This window comes from Tachyglossus aculeatus, chromosome Y2, assembly GCF_015852505.1.
Source record: "Tachyglossus aculeatus isolate mTacAcu1 chromosome Y2, mTacAcu1.pri, whole genome shotgun sequence".
Classification (NCBI taxonomy): domain Eukaryota; kingdom Metazoa; phylum Chordata; class Mammalia; order Monotremata; family Tachyglossidae; genus Tachyglossus; species Tachyglossus aculeatus.
In genome coordinates, this window is record NC_052094.1 from 3,581,611 (window position 1) to 3,605,559 (window position 23,949).

At 44.0% G+C, this 23,949-nt stretch overlaps 1 protein-coding gene across 1 annotated transcript in view; it reads left to right on the forward strand.

Moving 5' to 3' along the window:
- SLC22A23 (solute carrier family 22 member 23) overlaps positions 1–23,949 on the forward strand; it is a 133,029-nt gene that overhangs the window by 45,575 nt on the left and 63,505 nt on the right. Inside the window, 1 exon segment of the mRNA XM_038768112.1 lies at positions 6,434–6,588. Within this exon segment, the coding sequence (XP_038624040.1) occupies positions 6,434–6,588 (155 nt within the window).

Genomic DNA, 23,949 nt, shown 5'->3' on the forward strand with positions numbered 1-23,949 from the left:
GCATATTACTCCCCTCCTCAAAAATCTCCAGTGGCTACCAATCAATCTGCGCATCAGGCAGAAACCCCTCACCCTGGGCTTCAAGGCTCTCCATCACCTCGCCCCCTCCTACCTCACCTCCCTTCTCTCCTTCTGCAGCCCAGCCCACACCCTCCGCTCCTCTGCCGCTAATCTCCTCACCGTACCTCGTTCTCGCCAGTCCCGCCATCGACCCCCGGCCCACGTCATCCCCCGGGCCTGGAATGCTCTCCCTCTGCCCATCCGCCAAGCTAGCTCTCTTCCTCCCTTCAGGGCCCTGCTGAGAGCTCACCTCCTCCAGGAGGCCTTCCCAGACTGAGCCCCTTCCTTCCTCTCCCCTTCGTCTCCCTCTCCATCCCCCCATCTTACCTCCTTCCCTTCCCCACAGCACCTGTATATATGTATATATATTTGTACATATTTATTACTCTATTTATTTGTTTATTTATTTTACTTGTACATATCTATCTTATTTATTTTATTTTGTTAGTATGTTTGGTTTTGTTTTCTGTCTCCCCCTTTTAGACTGTGAGCCCACTGTTGGGTAGGGACTGTCTCTATATGTTGCCAATTTGTACTTCCCAAGCGCTTAGTACAGTGCTCTGCACATAGTAAGCGCTCAATAAATACGATTGATTGATTGATTGATTGATTGATAGCACTAAACCATTTACTCTCCACTGGGATCTTTCCCAGGATGGTCTAGGGGTCCGGGACCACAGGGTGGGATGGGAGTACTATTTTATTAACTTCCCGGAGGTCCTGGACTAATCGATAAGTACCATCCCCTTTCTTGACCGGGAGTATGGGGGAATTATAAGGAGACTGACAAGGTTCCAGTAGCTTGTCTTCTAATAAGCCTTGGATCACAGGTTTTAGGCCCTGCCTTCCTTCAAGTGAGATGGGGTATTGTTTTACTCTCACCAGAGTCCCCGGTTCCCGTAGCTTAATCTTCAAGGGGGGGATATTCAATTTTCCCCGATTTTGAGGTCCCGCCCAGACCCTTGGATCAATTCGATTCTTATCTTCCTCTTGTAATAATACTACCCTTTGGGGAACAATCTGGGACCCCATTGGGACAAGCCGGATAGACATCCAGATGATCAAATCCCTTCCCAACAAGTTTACCCGGGCTTCGGGTATGATTAGGAACTTTCCCGAGAAGTTTGACCCTAGGTATTCCAGTTCTAAGGTCTCCGTAACAGGGACCGGGAAGTTCTCCCCCTTCACCCCTGAGATCATAATGGTCTCCCTCCCGATTCTGGCCCCGATTGGCAGTTTGGTTAGAGACGATCGGGTAGCGCCCGTGTCTATCAAAAAGGTATAATCTTGTTTTTCTCTGCCCACCCTCAAATTATCAAGGGCTCAGGGTGGGCTTGTTCTATGAACCCCTGACCTCCCTAATCTTCCTTCTCCACAAGGGAGTAAATTCTTTGTTCTTTTTCCTGCTGGGGACAGTCCCTTTTCATATGCCCCTGCTGGCCACAGCCAAAACAAGTTAGTGGGGCACGAGGAGGGAATTCTCCTTTCCTTGGAGCCTCTCCCATCCCAGGGTGCCTGCGCCCTCTCCCTCTTCCATAGGGTCCCCTAACTGCTTCTGCCACCGTCTGTACGGTCTGTACCATAACCCTTGTTTGCTCCTCCTGTTGCTTTAGAGTCTGCAACATCACTTTGGCTGGCCTGTCTTTTTCTTTCTTCTCCTCTTCCCCACGACTCACGTAAACTTTTTGGGCAGCTCCTAATAGCTCATCCAGTGGCCTCGCCTGCCACCCCTCTATTTTCTGCAGTTTCTTGTTAATATCGGGCCAGGAGTTCATGACAAAGTACACCCGCAGGAGGCTCTGGGCAGTGGGATCAGATAGATCGAGCCCAGAATATTTCCTCATATGCTCTTTCAGCCTATTGAGGAAGGTCGATGGTGTCTCTTCTCTATCCTGCCTGATCCCGGTAACCTTATTCATGTTCTGATTTTTGGGGACTGCGTTCCTTATTCCTTGAATTATTATCCCCCGCAGATCCCTCATGTGGTCCCGGTGAGCGGCATCGTTATGGTCCCAACGGGGGTCCTGGAGGGGGTATTTCTGTTCCCCCCTCAGTCCTCCCTGGGCAAGGGGATGTGCGTCATCCCAGACTCTCAGGGCCACCCTTCTTATCTGTCCCTGTTCCTCCCCAGTGAAGAGTATGTCTAGGATTGCCATTAACTCAGCCCAGGTGTACAGGTTGGGGCTGAAAAACTGGTTGATTTGTTCCGCAACCCCTTCCGGGTCTTCTATTAAAACCTTCATTTCCCTTTTAAAATTCCTAACCTCCATGCTGCTAAGGGGAGCGTTGACATACCCGATTCCCCCTTGAGCCAAAGGAACCTCCCTGAGGGGGTATTGGTGGGTAGATTTGCTCGAAAGCCGGGAAATTCTCTTGGTCTTCTAGTAACCGTTTTAACTCATGGCGAAGAGGAGTGTGCGCCGGCTGGCTTGGTTCCTTTAAATCGATCGGGTCCCCTTCCCCTTTCACTCCCTCGGCTGTCGGATTTGGAGCCGAAGCAGAAGAAGGGGAAAGGGGAGCAGCCACTTGTGCCGATGGAAGGGGGGGCGTAAGGGGGAGGGAGAAAAGCGAGAGGATCCCAAGGGGTGGGCTTCTCCTCTCCATGCCCCTTTTCTCTTGCTCCCTTTACCACAAATTGACCTGCCAATGGCATCCAGAGCGCGGCATAGGCACACTCCTCTTCACTCCGGGGATTTCTTCATATTCACATAAGTATTTAGCTTTTGACAAACCCAGTCCTCGGGGGATCCATATTTTGGCCAGAGGACGTCTTTCCCGAGTTGGACACCCGCCCATATTAAACAACAATAAGTAATCATTTTTCTTTTATCTTTCCCTCTATATCTGGGGAGTTCATTCCAGTCATCCAACCTGGCCCTCAACGGACTGCCTTCTGGAATTTCCGGGAGGGGCTTCCCACCACTCGGCTTTGACTGAGATTTTCCCATTTTCCCACCTTTGTTTCCTCGAGTCAAATAGACACTCTCAACACTTTCTAATATCTAGAGAACGTTAACCGTGCACAGACCACGGTACCAAGCGCTTACAAAAACACGTACAACGATTAACAGATAAACAGTGACCTCCCCCATCCACAACAGGTTTACAGCTTAGATGGGGGGGGGGGGGGGAGCAAATATCAATAGAATGTATTGTATAATTTTTCCATATTTTGGAGGTTCATCCCAATACTCGAATCTGGGTACCTTTAATGGGGCCTATGCCACTCGACTCTCTGGGAAGCTGGGGCTCTTATCTCTCCTGTGCTCTTGCCTGGAGCCGTCGCTCAAACAGACTCAATCAGGACCGCCCCGGGTGGAGAAGGCTCTTTTCTCTCCTGTGCTCTTGGCCGGAGTCCAACTCTGCAGCCTCAACAGGACCACCTCTCCACCCTGCCCGGTCACCCAGATCCCATCTGGGTCTGTGCACAGACTTACGTGACCAATCGTTCCCGCGAGTGACCGCCGTCGTTCCCCCGTTGGCTGTTTCTGATCCCGGCTCTGGTCTCTCCTCGGGTCTTTTCTCGTCAGAGGAGAGCTCTTCCCAGGCCAGACCGAGGGCCACTGAAAATTTCAGCGGGACGTCCTGCCAGTCAGCCCAGGCCAAGGAAGGCTTTCCCCGTTCAGAGAGGATCCTGGACGAGCCACCAAACTGTGTGGGATAGCGGCTCCCTCTACCCACCAAATCAGAGTCCGAGTCAGGATCAGAAAGAGTCTTTATTCTTTCTCATGAGAAAGGGCACTACCCCCGTCGCTGAAACAGCATCAGCCACGGAGTGCGCTTGTTGATTGTAGCTGAAGCTGATTGTTGATTGAAGCTGATCTTTATAGCCCTAACGCATCCTCTTCCTCCCACCGACTATCCCCTTTCTCCATTGTCTGGATACTTAGGGCATACAATTTAATCGCGGCAGCTAGCACCCAACGCGCGCTCACGTACAAGGCTGACAGTGGCCTTGCGGTTTAACCTGCATCCTGTTTTTCGGTTAGCTGCATCCTGTTTTTTTGTAAACAGGTCCTGCAATGTGGCTGTTTTATTTTCCCTTTATCTCCTTCCGGGTCTTCGTATCTGGTGTAACCCAGCCTGGACCGGGGATATAGCTTCTGCCTTCCCCCCTGGGGTCTCATGAGGAAACTTCACTGGGTTCCATCCCTCACAAGGATCATTCACTAGAGCAGATGAGTCATGGAGAGGCAGAGGCAGTCCAGTTAGTTGGGCTAATATTTTGAGAATCTGGCTAGATTCCCTTAGGATATCGCTTGGGTGGCTTGCAGTGTCTTCAGTTCCTTTGTCAGAAGACGAAAAGCAGCCTAGGTTTTACTCCCTGCCCTACATTTTAAACAGAAAGGGCTAAGTTTAAAAGGAAACCACACACCTCTACCATCTGCTTCTCTGCCGGGATCTCTGAATTATAGCATTTATAATTGCTTGGAAATTAGCCCCAAGTCTTAGTCAGCCCCCCGAGATGGTGTTACTGCTACAATGTAATATATCTCCCCATTTCACTTTGGGTCTGTTTGTAGAGCTCATATTGAGCATGTTTTTCACTTCTGTACTTTGGAGGAAGAAAGCATTTATTTTAGCCCATGTGCACAGGTGTTTATGTGCCTTTTTTGAGGAGTCCAATTCTCCCAGCTAGTTAAGTTGAGCACTGGGAATGAATTTGACCCTTTGAAAATGTCGTTTTGTGTTTGCTGTGTTCATTACACATACACAAATGGGTCTGAGTCAATCAATCCATCAATCAGTGATATTTTTTGAGTGCTTACTGGGTGCAGTGCAGTGTACTAACTTCTTGGAATTCATATTTTTCTTACAACAGAGCAGATAGACATGATCCCTGTCCACAAGAAGCTTTCACTCTAGAGAGATATTAAAATAAATCAAAGGTGGATATGTATCTAAGGCTGTTGAGGTTGGGGTGAAAGATCACAGTGCTTAAAGGGATACCCAACTGCATAGGCCAGTGGAAATGAGGGGAAATAGGGGAGTTTTAATGTCCTTTCCAAAGGGCCTAACTTGTTCTCAATGTGTAACTCTAGGTCCTTGGGGAATTGGACTCATTAACTATCTTCAGTTATTAATGTGGTAGTAGTAACCCAGCCCTAAATTACAGTATTAAATTTATATAGTGCCTTGCCATGGAAAAAAAACTCACAGTGCTGTATAATTTAAAACAAGTACAAGACCAGCCAGCAAGCAAAGCAACAAAACCAGGGAGTGGGTTTGGGATAAGATAGCCTTGTAGTAGGCTCAGATGGTAAATTAATGGGGAACAGAACCAGGGACAGATTCCTTTTGGTATTTCTGGGGTGTGAGGGGCAGAGACTTATATTCCTGCTCGATTGGGATTTGTTTATTCACAAGGGCCCCTAAGTCATGGGAGTCTTGGCTCCCCTTGATCTTGCCCATGGTGGGTTTCCTGCCTACCCTGATAGATTCGCTGATCCCTCCCAGCAACAAGGCTCTGTTCAATCCAGCATATCAAATGTGAGGGCAGTTTTAGGAGAGAGGTGATTGGGAGAAGGTGGGAAGAGCACGTAATGTAGATTCGTCTTGGAAACCAGAAGAGCTAATAAGTTTAACAACTTTGGGCCTCTATTTCGTCTCGCTGGCAGCTCTTCCTGGCCATTACTTAAAAATACATTACTAACAAAGGTAGACAGAAGGGCTCTTGGCCGATGCTGGATGTGTTTGACGGCCAGATTCACCTGAAATGGGGTGAACCCAGAGGTCTAAACCCATGTGGACAAGTGCTTTGCCCAGTTAATGCTGGTCTGGAAAAACACCATGAGTGTTTGATGCTGAGAAAGAGAGAGAGAGAAAGAGAGGCAGAGACAGAGAAACAGAAACAGAGAGAGAGAGAGACAGAGAGAGAGTAATTAAGGTTGCCCCTTGCTAGAGTTCCTTACTAGAGTTAGGAAGGAATGGGTGCTTTTTCATTCAGGAACTCCCCTGTGTGGATTTGGCAGAGTTTTTGTGTTGACTGTAGGACACAGTCTGGAGTTCATTCAAACCAGGAGTCCGACAAAGGGTGAGCATGGGTATGTTTGGCAGGCTTTGATTGATTTTATTGATTTGCCACCATGGGTCTTAAGTTAGAGGCGTGGGTCCAGAAATTTACCTCATTGAGTTTGCTTTTCCAAGTGGAAAAATAAACTCTAACCAATCCCCCGACCCACTAAGAGCGCCCCAAGCTTTGGAGTTGGTATTCATCAACACGGATGCAAATGACAGTGCTCTCTATTGTTTTCCTTCCCATCTGCAGGTCCAGTCCCCCGACCCACTAAGAGCGCCCCAAGCTTTGGATTTGGTATTCATCAACACGGATGCAAATGACAATGCTCTGTATTGTTTTCCTTCCTATCTGCAGGTTTGGTGGGCGTCCTGTGTTGTTGTTTTCCATCATATTCATCTTGGTCTTTGGTCTGACTGCGTCCCTCTCAGTGAATGTGACAATGTTCAGCACACTCAGGTTTTTCGAAGGATTTTGCCTGGCTGGGATAATCCTCACCTTGTTTGCTTTGCGTAAGTACGAATATTCACAGTCGAACAGAACCGAAGGGTATGATTAATTTTAACAAGGGCCTATACTGGCTGGGTAGATTAATTTATTTTCAACACCGTTTTTGACCAGATTACATTTGTGACCTGTATTTTAATAGTCCAATATGTCCGGATATGATTTTTTTTCTTGGAGGGGACAAAGTGCAGTAAACTGGAATTTATAAGAATGGAAGAACAAAAAGCTTGAACTGGATGGTGTCTCTTTTTGGAAAGATGTTTCTCTTATGATAGTAATAATAATAATAATAATAATAATAATAATAATAATAATGGTATTTGTTAAGCTCTTACTATGTGCAAAGCACTGTTCTAAGCGCTGGGGTGGATACAAGGTAATCAGGTTGTCCCACAGAGGGCTCACAGTTTTAATCCCCATTTTACAGATGAAGTAACTGAGACCCAGAGAAGTGAAGTGACTTGCCCAAAGTCACACAGCTGACAGTTGACGGAGTCGGTATTTAAACCCATGACCTCTGACTCCAAAGCCTGTGCTCTTTCCACTGAGCCATGCTTATCTCTCAAGTGCCTCTAGTCAAATCAGCTTTTTTGCAAACACCATTGTTGGTTCTGTAAAATGGGAACATCAAAGGAGGGCAAAGTTTGGTTTGGTTTCCTTTAGCTGGTTAATATTTGACTACTGCTGAATGACCATTTCCAGTCTATTATATGGTAATTGTGTTCAAAAGTCACCTCAGCCTGTTATTGGTGGATCATGAAACTCAAACTTCCTTTATTCAAATAGTTAATGTTTTCATAAGAAAACATACAATCATGAGACCTTTGTTGGGTAGGGATTGTCTCTGTTGCCGAATTGCACTTTCCAAGCACTTAGAACAGTGCTCTGCTCACACTAAGTGCTCAATAAATACGATTGAATGAATAAATGTTCACTGATTTTTTAGCAAGTGAGATTGTTTTTACATAATAAAGTCACCACTGGGTCAGATTAATCCAGTATTTTTTTCTCCAACCGTGACCACAGTTGCTTGAAAGAGCAGTGTGATTCCCTTCTTGCCATCTACTCTAATGGTTACGATGTTCCATCTAACATCCCTGATATTTCCCCTTTAACGAGACATTATGCATCTTCCATCCCAGGCCTTTTTGAAGGCAGTAGTATTTTCAACCTGCACAACTCTTAGTCTGTGAAAAGGAGTATCAATCAATCAATCAATCAGTAGCACAATCAGTGGCATATCTACCAACTCTGTTTAGTTTTGTACCCTTCCAAGTGCTTAGTACAGTGCTTTGTGCACAGTAAGTGCTCAGTAAATTCCATTGGTTGATTGAGCACCTACTGTGTGCAGAACATTATCCTAAGCACTTGGAAGAGTACCAAAGAGGTAGAAGAGACAGTCTCTACCCTCAAGAATTTTTTGCTTCAACTGGAGAGACACACAATGCTACAGTTAGAAAGAAGATTAGAGTGGAGAGATAGGTATGTAGGTGAGTAAGTGCTTAAATTAATAGGACACGTAAGTCTAGAGATATACAAGTGTGAATGGGATCCAGTGCTTAGAACAGTGCCTGGCACGTAGTAAGAGCTAAATACATACCATAATTATTTACTTAAGTGAAAAGCAGGCAAAAATGCTGAGTTGGTAGTTGGGAGGATGTGACCTGGGGAAATGTAAAATTATGTAGTTTGGATTTTTGTCCCCCAAAATGCTTACTTTGATTTGCTTCCAGTGCAACTGAACTTCCACTCTTCTACCTACTCACTCAGCTTACTGTCTTAACTGCCATTTATCACCTGTGTGGAATTTCAGCACTAGAAGAGCTTAGTGTTATCTGCAGACTTGGAGATTTCACTGCTCACTAGTGTTTGTCATGTAGTAAGCACTTAGCAAATACTAGTATTGTTATTAGACATTACAAATACAATCCAACAGTCCTAACAATGAGAACAAGAAAGTGATGTGCACCCTCCCCTTTTGAACTGCCCATTGCTGAGAGACATATTTTTTTTTCTCTCCTATTTTTGTCTTATTTGGACTGTCAGTTTAAAACAACAACTAAGTGGGGAAAATAGCACATATTGCATTTGGAGAAACCTGGAAATATGGGCTATTCATCCCTGAGTGTGGGTAATTTCACATTTCCCCTTGGAAACAGGAATAATAACCTGACCCTGACCTAACCTTCTCAGCCTGTGGTGAGAATCATGAGTTATTTATGTATTATTTTGTATCATGTAGTATTTGCAGAGCTGGTTTTCCCTTAAGGAGTTTACAGTTCTCATCCAGGGTGTGAATTTGTTTTTCAGAAAGAGAGCGTAGCTCAGCTGAATTAGGCACACTAGGCAGTTGCTTTGGGCACTGTATTTCCCCTGAGAAAGAGGTCAAATAGCTAGGAAGAAAGGGAATTTCACTGACCCCATCCTAGGCAAAATGTATGCTAATAAAATGTAAGTTTGTGAAACTGTATTAGATATGATAGTAAAACAGTTCCTTTGGTTTGTCAAAGTGCAAGAAATGTATAATTACTAGTAGACAGGTGATAACATTGACTGATTGACATAGAATTAAATGGCCCCCTTGGAAGCCATGGTGGATCAGGTTCAGGCCACCATTAATACCACTCTTTTCAGATTTCCTGTATCACCTTTATTAAAGCTCCTTGACTAGAATACCCTCCTGGCTGAAGAGCCTGAAGCCCATGAAATCCTGTCTAGGCAGAAGTAGTGAAATATTTTGAAAGCTTCCTGTCTTTGATCTGGTTAAGAGGGTTTTGAGTTCTAGGATTGTCTTTGAGTGTTAGGTTGAGTGGAGTTCCCACTTAGAGAAGTGAAATCTTCCTGCCCTTTTCTCATGGTGTTTGTTAAGTGCTTACTATGTGTCAAAGCACTGTTCCAAGCACCAGGATAGATACAACTTAATCAGGCTGGATAAAGCCCCTGTCCCACAAGGGCTCACAGTCTAAGTAGGAGGGAGAATAGGTATTGAATTCCTGTTCTGCAGATGAGGTAACTGAGGCACAGAGAAGTAAAGTCATTTACCCAAGTTCACACAGTAGGTGGAATGGGAGTAGAATCCAGGTCCTCTGACTCCCAGGCCTGTGCTCTATCCACTGCATCTCAAAGTCTGCTTCTCAAGACTTGGTTTTATCATGTTCTTGGTATGATTCCTTTGCCCTCCTTGCTTTTGGTTTCTCAATTTCAGCTTATGATTCAGCAGTCCTTTATGTCTTCTACAGGAGAAATGGTTCAAGCAAAAGAAACCAAAAGTCTAACTGAATGTGATATTTTCAAAACATCATGGTAATTATATAGCATGAATAAATGTTAAAAATCAGCATTGACATACTGGGAGCACTTTTGAGGCATAAAAGCTCTTATTGATTTTTCCACCAGCATGGGGAATGCAAGTCAACACTATCAATCAATAAAATGTGGTTATTCCAATTAGCATGTCAGAACAGAAAAGTCAGGGTCCATGCAATTAAAGCATTCTATTTTCCTTTGCTTCACAGAACTTCTAACCCAGATGTTACAGCTGGGCAATGTTTGAGTCAAAGTTCCACAGCTGTTGTCCCAGTGGATTTGCTCCTCCTTGTAGCTACTTGAATAAAACAAGGCTCCCCAGCAAGGCAAATGGAAAAACTTCTTGCATTGTCTTTCCCCTGGCTTGCAAAGGAAAATCATCTTCAATTACAAGTGTCTTGGCCGGGTACAAAAAAAGCATGAGCTGAATAAAGTAAATGTCACTGTTCTCTTGAGAGAGATCAAATATTCCTGGTTAGACTCTGATCAGATGTCTCTAAGGCTTTAAAGGATATATTTAAGTGACATTTCCAATTGGGTTGGCTATAGGTGAGAATATATATATCTATATATATATATTATAGGTGAGAATATAAATGTATATATACATAATAGGTGAGAACACACCCACACACCCACCCCCCAGTGGGTGACTGGATAAACCTAAATAAGTGCTTAGTGTGGAATATTCAACAGAGGAGACACCAGAGATAGTGTGTGCACTTGCAGCATGAGTACAGGAGACTAGGGAGAAAGAAGCAGGAGGAAAAGAAAAAAAGAAAACACTGCTATTTGACATTGTTGTTTCCCCAAAGTGGTATAATATGTACCCCCAAGCTTCAGGTGGAGCCAAGTACCAAGTACCGGGGGTCGACGGCAGGACAGGCGAGAATGAGGCACGATGAGGAGATTAGCGGCAGAGGAGTGGAGGGTGCAGTCTGGGCTGTAGAAGGAGAGAAGGGAGGTGAGGTGGGAGGGGGTGAGGTGATGGAGAGCCTTGAAGCTGAGGTTGAGGAGATTCTGCCTGATGCGTAGGTTGATTGGTAGCCACTGGAGATTTTTGAGGAGGGGAGTAACATGCCCAGAGCGTTTCTGGACAAAGACAATCCGGGCAGCAGCGTGAAGTATGGATTGAAGTGGGGAGAGACAAGAGGATGGGAAATCGGAGGGGAGGCTGATACAGTAATCCAGACGGGATAGGATGAGAGCTTGAATGAGCAGGGTAGCTATTCAGAGAGGACCGATTTGTGTTGATTCATATTAAAGTTGTTGAATTTAAGCTTCACTCCCTTCTTTTGTCTGCCCAATTGCCATTGAATTCACATCATAGCTTGGCTGGATTTTACTATTTTGCTTTTCTCCTCTTTGGCTGCATTTTGACTCCCTGGATCTCCCGATCTCCCGATCTCCCGATCTCCCGCAGTTTGAAGTACCTCCACATCAGCCCAGTCAGTCAGTCAGTCGTATTTATTGAACACTTACGGAGTGCAGAGCACTGTACCAAGTGCTTGGGAGAGTACAATACAATAATAAACAGACACATTCTCTGCCCACTACAAGCTTACAGTCCAGAGGAACTCAGCTCCAGGTGTTTTCTGCTGAGCAAAACTCCCCATTTTACAGATGAGGAAACTCTGTCGGTCAGCTGTGTCTTATACTTTAAACATAATCATCATGATATCAAATATGCTACATTCTAAGTAAGAGGGAACACAGGTATTGAATCCCCATTGTGCGGCTGGAAGAACTGAGGCACAGAGAAGTTAAATGACTTGCCCAAGGTCATACAGCTAGGAGGTGCTGAAGCCTACCCTGCCTTCATCTCCCTACCCTAACTTTTATGCATATTCCAGTCATAACCAGCCATTCTTCTGCCCTTTAACATCATTTCCTTCTGCTCAACTACCTGCCAGATTTTCCATTAGTTTGTAGCTCACTGAGGGACTGTCTCTTACTCAATTATACTTTCCTAAGTACATGCTTAGTTCAGTGCTCTGAACACAATAGGTCCTCAATATCATTACCAGGTAAATAAGACAGGTTAATTGATTGGAGACAAAGTCAAGGACAATCTCCAGCATGGGTGTGCCCCCCACCCCAGAGATTTATAGAAACACTGAAGGGATGAAACATGGTCTTGGAGAAAGAGCCTCAGGCCTGAGAGTCAGAGGACCTGGGTTCTAATCCTAACTCTGCCACTCGTCTGCTGTGTGACTCTGGGCAAGTCCCTTAACTTCTCTGTGCCTCAGTTTCCTGAACTGTTTAATATCCGTTCTCTCACCTACTTAGATTATAAGCCTAAATGGGATGGGGGTTGTTCCAACCTGATTCACTGGCATCTTCCCCAGTACTTAGAACAGTATTCGACACACACTGAACATTTAACAAATTCTATAATAAGAATAATAATAATAACAAATAATTGTAATCCCTTTTGGGTAGCTCACCTGAAATCCAAATGCCATCATTATCTCTGGACACTGTTAACATTGCCTGCTGTGTGACCTCATGCAAGTCGGTTCTATGCCTCAATTTCCTCACCTGTAAAATGGGGATTAAATTCCTGTCCTCTCTCTGGCCTTTGGACTGAGCCCCATATGTCTGATCTGATGATACCTCTATCTACCCTGGGAGTTAAGCACATAGAAAGCGCTTACCAGGTACAATTTTTATTATTACTGTTGTTTGGAGCCCAAGTCAGGCAAAGAGGACAGTGGAAGCCTCTTTGCTTTGCAGTTTTCTTCCCCATCATCATCATCATCATCAATCGTGTTTATTGAGCGCTTACTGTGTGCATAGCACTGTACTAAGTGCTTGGGAAGTACAAGTTGGCAACATACAGAGACAGTCCCTACCCAACAGTGGGCTCACAGTCTAAAAGGGGGAGACAGAGAACAAAACCAAACATACTAACAAAATAAAATAAATAGAATAGATATGTACAAGTAAAATAAATAAATAAATAAATAAATAGAGTAACAAATATGTACAAACATATATACATATATACAGGTGCTTTGGGGAAGGGAAGGAGGTAAGATGTGTTCCCCAGATTCTTCTACCTCAGTTCTTTCTCTGCCGGCTTCCATCCCTTATATTCCAACCCACTGAAGGTTTATCCTTCAGTTTGCAGTCCTGCTGCAGACAGCAAGACATGGGCTTGAGGGCCAATAATAATAATTATGATATTTGTTAAGCACTTTCTATGTGTCAAGTATTGCTCTAAGCACTGGGGTAGATACGAGATGATCAGATTGGACACAGTCCCTGATCCTTGTGAAAATTTTGTAGCTCAGTTACACTGCCTGGCCACTAGATGCAAATCGATCAATCAATCACTCAATCAGTGGTATTCATTCAGTTGTATTTACTGAGCACTTATGTATTGAGTGCTTACTTTGTGCACTGTACTAAGTGCTCGGGAGAGTACAAAAGAGTTGGTAGACATGTTCCCTGACCACAATGGACAAATCACTACTGTAAATGGTATGCTTATTTATTATTATCATTATTATTACTGTCAGTTATTACTGTCAGATGTCAATTGGGTTTTCTGGGAGAAGAATCATTCCTCAAGACTGACTAAATTAGAAGCTCCCCTATTTAGACATTTTTTTTTTTTTTTTACTTTTTGCCACCCGAAGCGAAAAGGATTGTTCCCTAGGCATTCTGGATAGGGCAACCCAGCCCACCCCAGTTCCTCCCCATGCTTGGTCCTGCCTGACACTGGTTCCTGCTAGTGCCAGCCAAGTTCTTCCCAGTTCCCAGGGGACACCACAGCTCCAGCACCTGAAACTGGGCACTGGGGACTAGGGGGGAATTGTTGTCAGTGCCCACCCAGCTGACCGGATCTGGCTGGATTCGGTTTTGTGCCCATGCAATGTGGCCCAGGGGCTCAGTCTTTATAGGGCAAGGGCTTAACACACAGTGTACAATGAAGGAGTTGGAAAAATAGACTTCAGAATGTCCTCTTATTGCATTTCTACTTCTGGCACAGTTATTGGTTGTGAAACCACATGGACAGTGGGACAGTTTGCTCCAGCTGAGGGAAGGGAAGGACATTTTATTTGAGTCCAAAGGAGTAGAGGAGGAATCTGTAGGCTGCCTATGTTCGTGGGTGAGCAGAAAAATCCAGATAGTGAGGTGGGGTGAAAGATCATTCTTCTGTGAAACACTCCAGGGCTCTGGATCACTGCATTGTACTCTCCCAAGCACTTAGTACAGTTCTCTGCACATAGTAAGTGCTCAGTATATACTGTTGACTGCTCTCATTCAAAGCACCAGAAATCAAGGGTCTGGTTGGCTCAGCATATTCAGCAAAGGGTTCTGGTGTGTCCTCAAATTATTTCAGGTGAGCCAGCAGGGAGGCTGAAAAATGTTGGCCTGGCTCAGTAACAGAAAGGCAAGTTAAAGCCAGGTGGGATGAAGAGGAGCCCTGGTGGCAGAGAAGTCTAAGTCATCATGTTTGCCTTTTTTACAAGGGGAGCATTGACAATAGTACAGCATTATTCTCATGTTTGCTCTTAATGTTAGGAAACCAGTTATTTTTGTTTTTTTGAGGGGTGGGGAATCGGGGGAGGGAATTTAAGTGCTTGCTATCTGCCAGGCAGTGTTCTAAACGCTAGGGTAGATGCAAGATAATTAGGTTGGACACAGTCCCTGTCCCACATGGGGCACCCAGTCCTAATCCCTATTTTACAGATGAGGTAACTGAGGCACAGATAAATTCAATGAATTGTCCAAAGTCACACAGCAGAGAAGAGGCAGTCAGGATTAGAATCCAGGTCCTTCTGACTCCCAGGCTTGTGATCTATCCACTAGGCGTGTGTGTTTGTCTGTGTGTGTGTGTGTGTGTGTGTGTGTGTGTGAGAGAGAGAGAGAGAGAGAGAGAGAGAGAGAGAGAGAGAGATGGGATAGTGGGGTGGAGAGGATGTCGTCGATTACGCAGCTACTGGATGAATTTGAGACTGAAACAAACACTTTTCCCCTTTTGGCAGGCCCTCCTTTGTGACTTCAAAAGTCTTCCCTTAATCATTCGTATTTATTGAGCATGTATGGTGTTCACAGCACTGTACTAATCCCTTTGAGAGTATAACACAACAATATAATAGACACATTCCCTGACCCCAGGGAGCTTACAGTCTAGGCTTATAGTTTTAAAGACAGTTGCTGGAGCAGAGAGTCCAGCTTCTGCTTGGCACAGGGTTTCACAGCACAACCAGGGCAGAAGCAGGGGAGAATGGTTCTAGAGCTGTATATCTAAGCCATAGTGCAACCCCAACTCTCAGCAGAATCGGGTTTCACCTAGCCAGAAGAGGTTGCACTTCAACCAGCGTACAGAAAATTTGGATTAGGCCTTTTGCCATTCTGGAGAATTGCTTTAGAAGCAGTGTGGCCAAGTGGATAGAGTACAGGCCTGGGAGTCAGAAGATCAGCCACATGTCTGTGGGGTGCCCTTGGGTAAGTCACTTCACTTCTCTAGGCCTCAGTTACCTCATCTGTAAAATGGGGGTTAAGACTGTGAGTCCCATATGGGACATGGATTGTGTCCAACCTGATTAGCTTCTATCTAGCCCAGTGCTTCGTACTGTGCCAGGCATGTAGTACATGCTTAATAAATACTATTTCAAAAAAAAGAAGAAAACAGGGAAGAGCAATAGTTTAGTCTCCAGTTTGCCAAGTTCTCCTAGATTTTATGGAAGGAGCAAGCCCCCTTGTAGTGCAAAGAAGGCCAGAATCTGACATTAGATGAGAGAGCATTGTGGCAGCCAGTGGAAAGTGAGGTCACCTGATGATTTTTTTATCTAAGTGCTATAAATATAATAATATAGACTATTCGGTACCAAGGATGGTTGGGGGACTGCATACCTGGACCATTTCAAGTGCAGGCAGAGAAATGGTGTTTTCCAGGAGGCCTAAACCAAACTCAGGATTGGACAGGCAAATCAGTTGGTCTGTGGTGGGATTCTGAACAGTTACTGTGGCTTTTGCTAGTAGGCATTGGTGATTTGTTTTTGCTGCTGCTTATCTGGAAGATGAGAATCCCATTTCAGTGAGACTGTTGGACACTGTTAAGAAAACTGGCATACAAGATTATTTGTAACAGTGGGAATCAGAGCGTTTGTTCTTGAGATTTCTTTGGGTGCCATCATTTTGAGACCACTTCCAAAATATTTAAGAATCAAGACCGTTTTTGTCAGTGCACAATTCAGGCCCAAATTAAAAGTGGAGAAAAAGTAGCTGAGCCTCAATTCTCTACACCTTAGGATTTTTTCTTTTGTGGGGGGCGATCAAAATTGCACTGCATACAATACTAATTGGGGGAGCTGGAGCAGAGAGCAACTTCCACCTCCCCTATTCAGTTGTTGGCTTTGCTCAGCTTAATAACCAGAAAAGCACCACGTTGTGTTCTAATGGAAAGGCATTTCCGCTCACTGCCGGCAATCCGGTTTCACAGGAAGCAGCCTGTCTCTTCTGCCCCTTCTAATGTGCTATGCCAGACACTTGTGGAATACCATAGGAGGAAAGCCAAGTTGGCTCAAGATACCTTGAACTTGTTTTGATGCCACTGATCCTCACCAACCCAAGAATAGCTCCTTGTGGGCAGGGAGCAAGTCTACCAAGTTTGTTATATTGTATTTTTCCAAGCACTTAATTCGGTGTTCTGCACACAGTAAGGCCTCAATAAATATCACTGACTGATTGATAGGTAGCAATTGTCACTTGTGCTGGTTCAGAGTCATTCGAAGCAGTGCCTTAAGGTGATGGTCTACCCTGCTGATTCCAATCAGTCGAGTCAATCATAGCTATTGAGCGCTTACTATGTGCAGAGCACTGTACTAAGTGCTTGGGAGAGTGCAATACAACAGAATTAGCAGAAACATTCCCTGCCCACAACAAGCCTACAGTGCACAGGGGGAGTTCAGGCTTTTACACTGGGGAAATTGTACTTTCAAGGAGAAAATGAAGACTATGTAAAAATAATAACAGTGCAGGATGCTGAGGTGGTATGCCTTAAGATTTTATATCAGCCTTAAGTATGGTACTTGTTAAGTGCTTCCTCTGTGCCAAGCACTGTTCAAAGTGCTAGAGGAGGTACAGGTTAATCAGGTTGGACACAGTCCTTATGCCACACTGGGCTCACAGTCTTAATCCCCCTTTTACAGGTGAGGTAACTGAGGTCCAGAGAAGTGAAGTGACTTGCCAGAGGTCACAAAGCAGACACGTGGCAGAAAGGGGATTTGGAACCCAGGTCATTTTGACTCCCAGGTCCGTGCTGAATCCACTGAGCAATGAGGCAGACATTAAATAACCTTCTGTAACTTACTCAGCTCTCAAGAAGCAGGGCCAACTTTGGAAAAAGCTTGTTGGCTCAGTGCCTGGGCACAGTTATTTCTGTTTACATTAGTAAAGGGTGCTACCTAATGATATTAGTTTTTATGGCTTTGATATAATTGATATAATTTGATATGATTATACTCGTGGTGTTTGTTGATGGCTTTTTATGTGCCAAGCCCTGGGTTAAAATACAATACCATAATATCAGGTATTGTCCTTGTATCACACTGGGCTCCTGGAATAAAAGGGAGGGAGAGAAAGTATTTAGTCTCCATTTTGCAGAGGAGGAAATGGAGGCACGGCATAGTTAAGCGACTTGCCCAAGGCTGCACAGCAGGCAAATGACAGAGGCAGGATTAGAACCCAGGCTTCCTTACTCCCTGACCTGTGCTTTTTCCATAAGACCAACTACTTCTCTCTCTTTTTTTAATAGTATTTGTTAAATGCTTATTATGTGCCAGGTGCTGTACTAAGAGCTGATGTAGATATAAGATAATCGGGTTGGACACAGTTCCTGTTCCACATAGGGCTCAGTCTTAATTCCCATTTTACAGCTGAGGCAACTGAGGCTCTATCATCATCATCATCAATCGTATTTATTGAGCACTTACTGTGTGAAGAGCACTGTACTAAGCGCTTGGGAAGTACAAGTTGGCAACATATAGAGACAGTCCCTACCCAACAGTGGGCTCACAGGCTCTAGACTGGGTGTGCATGGTAGGCAGGGAATGTCACTGTTTAGCATTGTATTGTATTTTCCCAAACACTTAGAACAGTGATCTGCACACAGTAAACACTCAATAAGTATGACTGAATGAATGAATGAGGCACAGAGAAGTTTAGTGACTTGCCCAAGATCACTTGGTAGACAAATGGTGGAGCTATGGTTGGTTCTGGACATGGTAAATGATCTGAATTCAGCAGACTTGTTTTTTCCCCAATTGGGTTCTCAGGAATATCCAGTAGATAATAATAACAATAAGAATAATGGTAATAGTGGTACTTATTAAGCTCTTGCCTTAGGCCAAACAGTGTAGTAAGTGCTGGGGTAGATTAATAATAATAATAATGATGGCATTTGTTAAGTGCTTACTATGTGCCAAGAACTGTTCTATGCACTGGGATAGATAAAAGGTAATTGGGTTGTCCCATGTGGGGCTGACAGGCTTCATCCCCATTTTACAGATGAGGTAACTGAGGCACAGAGAAGTTAAGTGACTTGCCCAAAGTCACACAGCTGACAAGTGGCGGAGCCAGGATTAGAATCCATGGCTTCTGACTCCCAAGCCCGTGCTCTTTCCACTAAGCCACGCTGCTTCTCTGATTAAAAGATAGTCAGATCCCACTCAGGGCTCACAATCTAAGTAGACAGAAGATAAACATGGGTCTCACAGCCTAAGTAGGAAGAGATGATCATTCCTTAGCTGGGAACTGTCAACTCACACCTACACGAACTAGTCCATTCTACCAGAACCTGGGTTTTCACTTTATGTTTTGGAAAGAGCACTCTTCCTCTAGTGTGTCTCTCTCTGGATCAAACACAGGTGTGGTGCAGGGAATACAATCAATCAAACAACTGCAGGAAGCGCTCAATAAATATGATGGAATGAATGAATGAATGAACCCCAAGTGGGTTTGATCTTGTGTCTTCCTCAGCACACAGCACAGCGCTTGACATATAGTAAGTGTTTAGCAAATACTAGAATTGTTATTATTAAGTACTTATGTATATGTGGTTGATGTCGCACAAGGCATGCATTCTGCAAGGTCAATTCTTCTTTGCACGGGAGCTATCAAGAATGTATCCTCCCACCCTAAGGCTTGGTTGGCTGTTTTATGTGACATCAGGCTCCCATCTTTCTCTCGTTCTCCTCTCCCTCCCCAGTTTTGTTCATGTAAATAATAATGTCCCATTGCTGTCTTTTATTTAAGTATATGGAGGATTTGGAAACAGCCTGTAGAATATCAAGTCTACTCCCTGCCACCCTGGTCTAATAATGATAACAGTGATATTTGGTAAGTGCTTCCTATATACCAAGCACTGGGGTAGATACAAGTTAATCAGATCCCTGGCCCATTTTACAGATGAGGAAACTGGAGGCATAGGCAGGTGGGGTGACTTGTCCAAGGTCACATAACAGGCAAATGGCAGAGCCAGGATTAGCACCCTGGACCTTAACAGGGGACTTCTGATTCCCTGCCAGGCCGTTGATCTATCCATTAAGCCACTCTGCTTCTCTTGCTTATTTCAGTCAGGTGCATTTTAAAAGAGAAGTAAATTTAAACAGCTTCAACCATTTGTAATCATACCATACCCTCAGCATTTACAGAGTCATGTAGCATCATTTTGCAGATGAACTACATTAGTCTGAACAATGTAAATTTACCTCTCAGGTAACATTGTCACACATTTAGTCTGCAAAAGAGAGATCCTCATAAGGTTGTATAAATTTGCAAGGGAAAAAACACAGGGAGAAAGCACTGGTCTGAATGGTCATAAATTCTGAAATTGCTAGAGGTGAATTAGAGACATAATCAATATGATGTTTCCTCAACCCTTTTTCAAGGCTGAGCAGTGAGATTAATATCTGCAGTACAGTCAGCAAATCCATCAGTAACTCTCCCAAAACTCTTAACTATTCTTGCTCATTTATCAGTCAGTGGTGTTTCTTGAGCGCTTACTGTGTGCAGAGCACTCTACTAAGCACTTGGGAGAGTACAGTATAACAGAGCTGGTAAATATGATCCCTGCCCACAAGAGCTTAAGGGGAGGCAGACATTAAAACAGATTATGATCAGGGAAAGCAGTAGAATATAAGAATACTGTAAGGCTAGGGTGAGTATCAAAATGCTAATTGATAGTAAATTAATTGATAAAACATGCCTGAGACAATAAAATCCTGATAAAAAGAGGACTCATTTTTTTTTAAAGCGACAAAAACCCAAATTTCTCTTGGTAGGCCAAGTGAGTATTCTTCTGCTCTAAATTTCTATTTTGTTTGAACTAAAAAGCAATAAATATCATTGCTATGGCTACTAGTACTGTCACCTCACTAGTTGTTGTGGTAGAGTATCCAGGCCTACAGCTACTTTGGTTGTCACATGAAATGAACGTAGCCTCAGAATATGACAATGGACTAGCCAACAAAGGAGTTTCAGGTATAATAACAATCTTAGTACTTGTTAAGCACTTTCTATGTGCCAAGCACTGTTCTAAATGCTGGGGGAGTTGCAAGCTAATCAGGTTGGACATAGTTCCTGTCCCACATGAGACTCACGCTCTTAAATTCCCATTTTACAGATGAGGTAATTGAGACCCAGAGAAGTGAAATAGCTTGCCCAAGGTTACATAGCAGACATATGGCAGAGCAGGGGTTAGAACCCAGGTCCTTCTGCCTCCCAGTCTCAGTCTCTCTCCGCTAAACCACACTGCTTCCCAACATAATCACAATTAGAAATCAAGTGCCGGGGACTGTTGAATGTAGTGGAAGGCTGTTGTTACTAGACATCATCAAATAGAATAGTATCAAGGACATACACATGCTGTTTGTTGTACTGTAAGTCCCAACTAAGTCCCAACCCTCTACAGCCTGGATTGCTGCTTTATATGGCTTAATGAAAGATTTCGCAATGGTTTACTTGGTCAGGAGCTGGGGGAAGGAGTGGTAGAGCAGTGCTGTTTTCAGGGCTTCAGTCACTGGAAAAGTCACTCTAGAAAAAGAAATTAGAAGTGTGCTCATTACATCATGCTTTTTTTCAGTTACTCTGACAAACCTAGCTGATTCTTCCTGCATCTGCAGTCTTCCTTTTGTCCAGGCTTTGCTGCTGCATAATTTTTCTGTCTTTGAAAGGATTTCAAATTCTGGATTAGGCACAGCTGTTTTTAGGAGATGACGTTACCGCATATTTACATATGCAACTTGGGAAATTTCGCTGACTTAAGTTTATCTTGACACTGACAGGATATTAGTTACCTTTTTCCGCATTTGAAAATCAAAAGGAGCCAATGTTTGAATTGTACTGTCTCTGAATTGGTGTTGTGGGTCTGGAAATTAAAAAAATCAAGCAGGTGTTCATTTTGTCAGCTGTTTTTCTGTGCCAATCTGCAGAAGGATTTAAGTCTTTGGGTGCTGTTTTCCCTGTTGGCTTGTATTCTCTCTCTCAAGATTTCAGCCACACAATCATATGGATGTCCACAGCAGGCAGAGCATTTCATGGGTGAAGTTGGGATCATTTTAGTTTAACTGGAGACTGAAAGCCCTAGGCTTTAAGCTGCATGTGGGCAGGCAGTATGTTATGTCTTTGAATTGCACATTCCCAAACCCTTAGTACAGTGTACTACACACAGTAAGTACTCAATAAATACAACGGATCAACTGATGCAGCCCATGCCCTCAAGGAAAAGGGTATGAATCACCAGGTAGGGTTGATAATGCCTACCCTGCTAGTTTTAATATTGAAACCTCAGGGATTTGGGTGAGAAAGAGTCCCACCTGGGAAGTAATTAGGAGTCCCAAGATTACAACATGTGATCTAGCTTGGAGCAAATGGGTGCAGTCTGTAGACTGCAAGCTTTCCCATGCAATGAAGGTGACTCCAAAGTAGGTAAGCTTTTTAAGTTTTGTTCTGGCTTGTGGAAGAAGAGAAATTCATAGCTCTTAGGTGTAAAAAAGAAGAGGGAGAATGCGGGCTTTCTAAAGGAAGGAGTGAATTTATGTTTCCACTGAAGGGGTTTTGGAAATAACCCCCCTAGACTGTGAGCTCATTGTAGGGAGGGAATGTGTCTGGCATATTGTTCTGTTGTATTCTTCCAAGTGCTTAGTACAGTGCCCTGTACACAGTAATCGCTCAATAAATACAACTGATTGAAATTACCCGTAGGGTGGGATAATTGTGTAGGTGTATCTGTCCCTTGGGAAGAATGTTCTACTCTGAAACTCTTTTTGCCTAACTTAGACTGAAACAGACCCCCTCCTCCCAGAAGAGAGAAACGAACAGTTCCTGGATTGAGAGTGAGTTGTGGTCATTTGCAGGGGCCAACATCGCCTTAGGAAGATCTCCTCCCTCCTAAACTAGAAGCTTGTTGTGAGCAGGGAATGTGTCTGTTTATTGTTGTATTTTACTCTCCCAACTGCTTAGTACAGTGCTCTGCACATAGTAAGTGCTCAATAAATACGAATGAGTAAATGAATGACTCCTGGCCTCCTTGAGCAAGAGGAGGTAGCAGCATAGGCAGTTATGAATGTACAGGATAGCTATCTTACTCTGAGCAGGAAGTGGATTTCTTTGTAAGTGACTGTGTGAATTCCAAGATCGTGGTTGGGCTCTAGGACTGGAACGCTTCCTTACAAAAGTGTGTCTTAGAGACTATTTCTAGACCCTTCTGCTGAACCGAATCAGTCCATGACCAATTGCAGTTGAGCCCCCGGTGCGTAAAGAATACTTGGCTGAGAAAGGGTTGGAAAGGAAAAACAAGACATATTTTCAGCTTCAGGGACCTTGCATTCATCACATTGGAAACACAAACGTACCTGAAGTCAGCTTTAACTTCAGGTACTTTAACTTTAACTTCTCTGTTTCCTTGTGTGCAAACTGGGGATTAAATACCTACTGTTGATAATGATGATGGTATTAAGTGCTTACTAAGTGTCAAGCACTGGGATACAAGGTAATCAGGTTGGGCACAGTACCTATCCCACATGAGACTAAAAGTGAAAAAACTGAGGCCTAGAGAAGTTAAGTGACTTGCCCAAGGTCACACAGCAGGCAAGTGGTGGAGCCCGCATTAGAACCCAGATGTTATGGCTCCCAGAACTGAACCCCTTCCACTAGCTCACACTGTTTCCCCTCTTAGACTTTAAGCTCCATCTAGAACAGGGACCGTCTGAGCTGATTTACTTATCTAGCTCCGTTCTTACTACACTGCTTGACCCTCAGTAAGCACTTAAATAAATATCATACTCATTACAATTAAGTATTACCCTGTAAACCCACCTTTACCTTCCCCTCTATTCCACAAACATCCACCTATATCCCAAAGAGTCCTATATGACACATTCTCTCAAACAGATACATCTACCTCCCCATGCATGCTCACCCCATAACCCAGTGAATCTGTGTAGGCATGAGGGTGTTGATGTTTGTTTTTATCTGCAGTGGCTCGTGGATGAGACGGGCACCTTTACACCCAGAAAAAGGGGCATGGCAGCAGACAGGGTTAGAGGCACAAGGATACGCTAAAATTAAACAGGGCCAAAGAGAAAGTCAACAGAGTATGAAAACACTAGGAAAGAGTGAGAGAAAGAGAAAATAGAAAGTGAGTGAGCCCCTCTATTTCTAAATCTGAGTGGCAAAGACTGTTTAATAAAATCTGCTGGGTCATTGTTCAATCAAAAGCTAAGCACTTTATCAAGGTGTTAGAATTGGCTTTCACACACCGAAAGATGAAATGAGGAAGATGCTGCCAAATGACTTCAGGAAACAAATTTTTGAGACTGTAGAAAGGTGTTGTGCCATTAGAATTCATAATTCAGCATCTTCAGGGAAGTAAAAATCCTCATAAACAGGGTGAAACTGAACAAAGAGGTGCATTCTCTAGGGGGACAATTTCCCTGGCTATAGGGATGCTTGGGTAGACTGTTACATCACTTTTAGCGAAGTAGTGAAGATGGTACCAGAAGTTCCCTGTTGTACACATTCAGGGCAAGATGATGAACTGGAAG